This window comes from Caloenas nicobarica, chromosome 30 (genome assembly GCF_036013445.1).
Source record: "Caloenas nicobarica isolate bCalNic1 chromosome 30, bCalNic1.hap1, whole genome shotgun sequence".
Taxonomy (NCBI): domain Eukaryota; kingdom Metazoa; phylum Chordata; class Aves; order Columbiformes; family Columbidae; genus Caloenas; species Caloenas nicobarica.
The window spans coordinates 2407909-2413064 of NC_088274.1; the positions used below are offsets into that span (position 1 = coordinate 2407909).

At 53.2% G+C, this 5156-nt stretch overlaps 1 protein-coding gene across 1 annotated transcript; it reads right to left on the minus strand.

Annotated features, from left to right (window-relative positions):
• Nucleotides 1-1125: 1125 nt before the first annotated feature.
• LOC135999859 (olfactory receptor 14J1-like) lies at nt 1126-2530 on the minus strand (the record flags this gene model as incomplete). Its single annotated transcript, XM_065653431.1, has 2 exons — nt 1126-1218; nt 2003-2530. Coding segments are annotated over 2 exons (621 nt in total), but the record flags the coding sequence as incomplete, so codon positions are not given.
• Nucleotides 2531-5156: the final 2626 nt, after the last annotated feature.

Genomic DNA, 5156 nt, shown 5'->3' on the forward strand with positions numbered 1-5156 from the left:
CATTTGCACTTTCCATTGCTCCCCAGAGGTTCTTCCTCCTCTCACTCTTTGCTCATTCAGAGCCTGTCACCTTTCTCTGCTTTGAGCTTCAGGCAGGTAAAGCTGAATTGTCTTTCAGCTGTCACTCTCATACTCCCTGTAGGCAACTCTTCAGTTGTGGTGATGGACCTCACTGGAAGTGGCTTAAACAAACGACAGAGTATATTTTATTGTTCATTATGTTCAGATGTGTTTTCTTTCTCATTATCTTTTTTGCTTTTGCCAATTAAAAAAGCCTCTTTGTGCCTATTTAAATCCAGATCTCTAAGGAAAGCATGAAGTAATTCATGGAGAGAAGCTGTAACAATCAGGTGCAAACTTGAGTGGAGAATCTGATGTAAAGAAAAGTGATGTAACTGCCAGGGGGCCAATGAGCAAAACAGGGAAGTTGGAGAGGTGAGGAGCAAGGATGTCCACCCCGTGTCTGGCCTCAAGGGACTGCTTTTCCCACCTGTCCAACTTCCTTATTCTAAATATCCTCTTTACCTGCCCCCCTGAAGCTTCTCTAATTAGCTCTACGAGTCTTCAGTACTTGAGGAAAATGATGGAAGAGACATGGCTTCTGAGGGCTTGGGGCCCATGGTATATTTGAGGCTGAGTCCATGAACATCAGTTACTGAGAAGAGATTCAACAATGCTCTCAAGGAGCCGAAGGCAAAAGCAAACCCCAAAGTTCCTTGAAGCATTAATGGGCCCCACTGAGGGCTGTTCCTGACAAAGCCTCCCCAGAGACTCGTTAGAGCAGATAATTGGAGGCTGTGATGACAGGGAGGCCAAGGCCCTGTGCAGGTGGCTCTGATGCTGAGAAACCCCTTGGTTTGCTTTCTGAAGCAGAAAGGAGAAGCCATGACCTCCAGGCAATGGGAAGGGGGATCCTGTCCCTCACACACGGCTCAGGGCTCTTCCTGGGACCGTGGGATGTGGGTGTGCAAGGCCGAGGGAAGGACATGAGGTGACCTTGAGACACTGTCTGTCTCAAAGGCATTCATGGAACCCCAAAGAATAGCTGATGGCATTTCTGCTCACGTACATGATGTGGATGCTGTCCTCTCCTCTGTACAAGGCAAACATGGACTGCTGACCTGCTCATTCATGAACAAACTTTCCAAGCTGGTGTGACAGCCCAGGGCTGGAAATGGTGGTTGTGAGGGGCCAGTCCATGACGATGCCCTGGGGCAGCTGCCGTGGGTTGTCCAGTGCACACGGGCACAGCCCAGACCCTGCTCTGCTGGTCCTGCAGGTCTCTGGCAGGAGGCCTGGCTGTGAGAGGACTCTGCTGAATGCCCCAAACCTGCAGGCCTACAGTTTTTCGCTTTTTCAATCTGTCAGCCACTGTAATGGGAATGTTCTTGAGAGAAACTTTGTAGGAAGACATAAACCTTCAGGCCCTGCCCTGAGGAGATCACCTTGCCATCTGGAAAGGCTGTTCTGAGGCCAGCTCTGTCACAGCAGTGCCCATTGCCTGTCCCTGCCTGCGCTCACAGGACTCACACACAGCAGGACGGTGACCAGGCTGCCAGAGCACTCAGGCCTTGCACCAACACAAGGGATGAGAAGGAGAGTGCGGGAGTGGAACGAGAACAGCTCTGGAAGGCCAAGCGCTGGTGCTCCCTGGCAGTGCTGCCAGGCTGGACTCTTTTCCCCTCCACCCATGCACAGGAAATGTCCCTGCAGCTCAAAAAAGGTCTTGGAGGAAGAATCTCAGTGAAATAAATACATGCACAGCCCTTTATTTCGTTTAACTACACAGAGAGCATGGCTGCATATCTACACAGCCAGTGGTCTGAAAAGGAAAAGCAGACAGTGAATTAGAAAGGGGATGACAAAAATATCATGACTGATTAAGAAATAAACACCACCAACACACACACAGAAAAGTCTGGGCCTGTAATGAGTTACATTAAAACTGTTATCTGTTAAAGAGAAGATGACGGGTAGTTTATTATTTTGAAAAGCATCCCACCATTAGTTTCCACAGGGAATCCTTGAGCTCCTGGTTCCTCATGCTGTAGATGAGGGCGTTCACTGCTGGAGGCACCAAAGAGTACACAACAGACACCACCAGATCCAAGGATGGGGAGGAGATGGAGAGGGGCTTCAGGTGGGCAAATATGACAGTGCTGACAAACAGGGAGACCACAGCCAGGTGAGGGAGGCACGTGGAAAAGGCTTTGTGCCGTCCCTGCTCAGAGGGGATCCTCAGCACGGCCCTGAAGATCTGCACATAGGACAGCACAATGAAAATGAAACACACAGAAAGTAAACAGGCACTAAAGATAATAAGCCCAAGTTCCCTGAGATAGGACTGTGAACAGGAGAGCTTGAGGATCTGGGGGATTTCACAGAAGAACTGGTCCAGGGCATTGCCCTTGCAGAGCGGCAGTGAAAATGTATTGGCCGTGTGCAGCAGAGAATTGAGAAACCCACTGGCCCAGGCAGCTGCTGCCATGTGGACACAAGCTCTGCTGCCCAGGAGGGTCCCGTAGTGCAGGGGTTTGCAGATGGCAACGTAGCGGTCATAGGACATGATGGTGAGAAGAAAATACTCTGTTGAAATGGAAAAGAGAAACAAGAATAGCTGTGCAACACATCCTGTGTAAGAGATGGCCCTGGTGTCCCACAGAGAGTTGGCCATGGACTTGGGGACAGTGGTGGAGATGGAGCCCAGGTCGAGGAGGGCGAGGTTGAGCAGGAAGAAGTACATGGGGGTGTGGAGGTGCTGGTCACAGGCTATGGTGGTGATGATGAGGCCGTTGCCCAGGAGGGCAGCCAGGTAGATGCCCAGGAAGAGCCAGAAGTGCAAGAGCTGCAGCTCCCGTGTGTCTGAGAACACCAGGAGGAGGAACTGACTGATGGAGCTGCTGTTGGACATTTGCTGGCTCTGGGCATGGGGCACTGTCAGAGGAGGGAATGAAAGCAACACGTTAGGGGAGACTTCTCTGAGCAAAATCAAAGCCATTTCTCACACACCCTCCCCTGATCCACACCCCCTTGTCCTTTTCCAGACCTTCCTTCAGCTCCGTGGCTGAGCCCTGGGTGGTGCTGGCTGGAGGTGCCGTGAGGAGCAGGGCCTGTGCCCGCTGGCTGCCCAGGAGTCAGCCCTGCTCTGCAGCAGGGGGTCATGGAATGGGGGGCAGGGGCCAGTCCTGGGGTTCAAAGTTGTCATCTGAAACTGCTACTGGTGAAGAAGGTCCTGTCAGCATCTGCACTATCACCGAGAATGAAACAGGACGGTAAAATGAATTTTGAAATGTTTGGGTTTTTACAGCTTCACTGAGTCACAGAGTGTTAGAGATTGGAACAGACGTCGAACGATCATCTAGTCCAATCCTGCAACTCCCCTGGAGAGTGTTCTTGGGTGTCAGAAATCCTCAGCATTTCTGCTGCACTCAGGGAGAACAGAGCGAGTCCTGCAAGGCAGGAGAATGCCTGTGGGTCAGTGCAGAGTGAGGGCAGCTGCTCTGTCCCTCTGTCTTGCTCCCAGCTGCCCTGGGCTGGCACCTTTCTGAGATGGAGGCTGATCACAATGCCATGTCACCCTGAAAAGCCACCAGGCACTGCTGAGAGCAGAAAGATGCACCTCAGGCCACAACATGACTAACCCTTTCCCAAGGTCTCAGTACCCCGCATTTACTCCAGGACACACATGGCTCATTCCCCAGCCCCACAGACTGCATTGCCCACAGCCCCACAGGGCAGAGGAAAGCTGGGACACATGTTCCCATGGACACACCTGCAGGAAAGGACCCACAAGGTCAGGCTGTGACTGCAGCTGAAACTCCCATCCCCAGAGAGCCTGACAGCAAGAACCAGATCACAACAACAGTGACCCAGAGCAGTGGAGCAAGAAGGAAAATGCGGTGAGGGTGGGTGTGAGAGAGACCAGGGCAGAGGCAGCCGGGCACTCAGACAGCATCACCGTTCCCCAGCTGTGCAGCCACCTCCCACACACCAGTATTGCCGGGCAGCTGTTCTCAGCCCCTGTGCTCTGCAGAGGGAACTGGAGCTCTGGCTGCACAGGAGCTGCTTCATGCCTTGGAGCCCCCGGCCCTGAGGGCAGAGGCTTTGCTGGGTGGGAGAGGAGGCGAGGGGGCTGCTCAGAGGAGGGATCTGCATTGGAGGGCTTTGTACAGAGTTTCCCGCATTCTCCCTCCTGCAACATTTCTGTTTTCATTTTCCTCTCCTTCCCAGATCATATCCTTGCTGCAGGGAGATTTTCCTCCTGGGCGGTGTTTCCCTATCCATGTCTTTTCCCTGTCAGCACTCACAGACCATCCCACCCTCTGTGCCCTCACTCTGGCCCTGCAGATCCTCCCTGTTTGCAGGGCACTGCCTGGGGGCATCTTCCTGTTTGTTGCATGGAAAACAGGACAGGTCAGCCTCAGGCTGGTGGGTTCAGCAGATGTGGTGCTGCTGCTGTCCATAGGCAGAGGAGTGGCTGAAGGGATGTTCCGAGTCTTCTGGCAGATGTGCTGATCACTCAGAGCTGCAGTGCAGGAGTTTCAGTGACTTGTTAAAACTTGAGAGCTCCTTCTGCATTTATCCTTTCCTATACCTCCCTCCGCCCAGTCTTGGAAGAGGAAAATGAAGGAACAGACTCAGGAAAGCTTGTTATCTTTACAGTAATACCTCTATAGACCTTGTACTTGAAACATCCAATTGGAAGCAGTCTGCAGTGAGCTGGAGCTGTAAGCAGCCTTGACCCACGGAGAACCCAGCAGCAGAAGGACCCTGCCCTGCCGGGGGTCACTCCTTCCTCCCACAGCTTCTCCCCTCAGTGTTGTTGGGATCTCCTCGGGCAGGCTGAGCGCTGACCCTGGCAGGCGGCAGAGTCCCTGCCCCGGCACAGCCCTGGGGTGCAGGGACCCCGCTCTGCAGGACAGCCCTGGGCAGCCCTGGGTGCTCCCCCTGCAGTCACCCTCAGCAGAAGGTGCCATCATGCCCTTTCCCACTGACAGGGCAGCAGGGAAGCTCTGCTCTGGAGTGTGTTCTGCTCTACAACAGAGATAATATGAGAGAGACCTGACACATCCTGCAAACTGTGTCATGTGCCAGCTTTAGGAGATCCCTCCAGGAAATGCAGCTGCATTGTCCTACATGCAGAGACTTACCGTGTT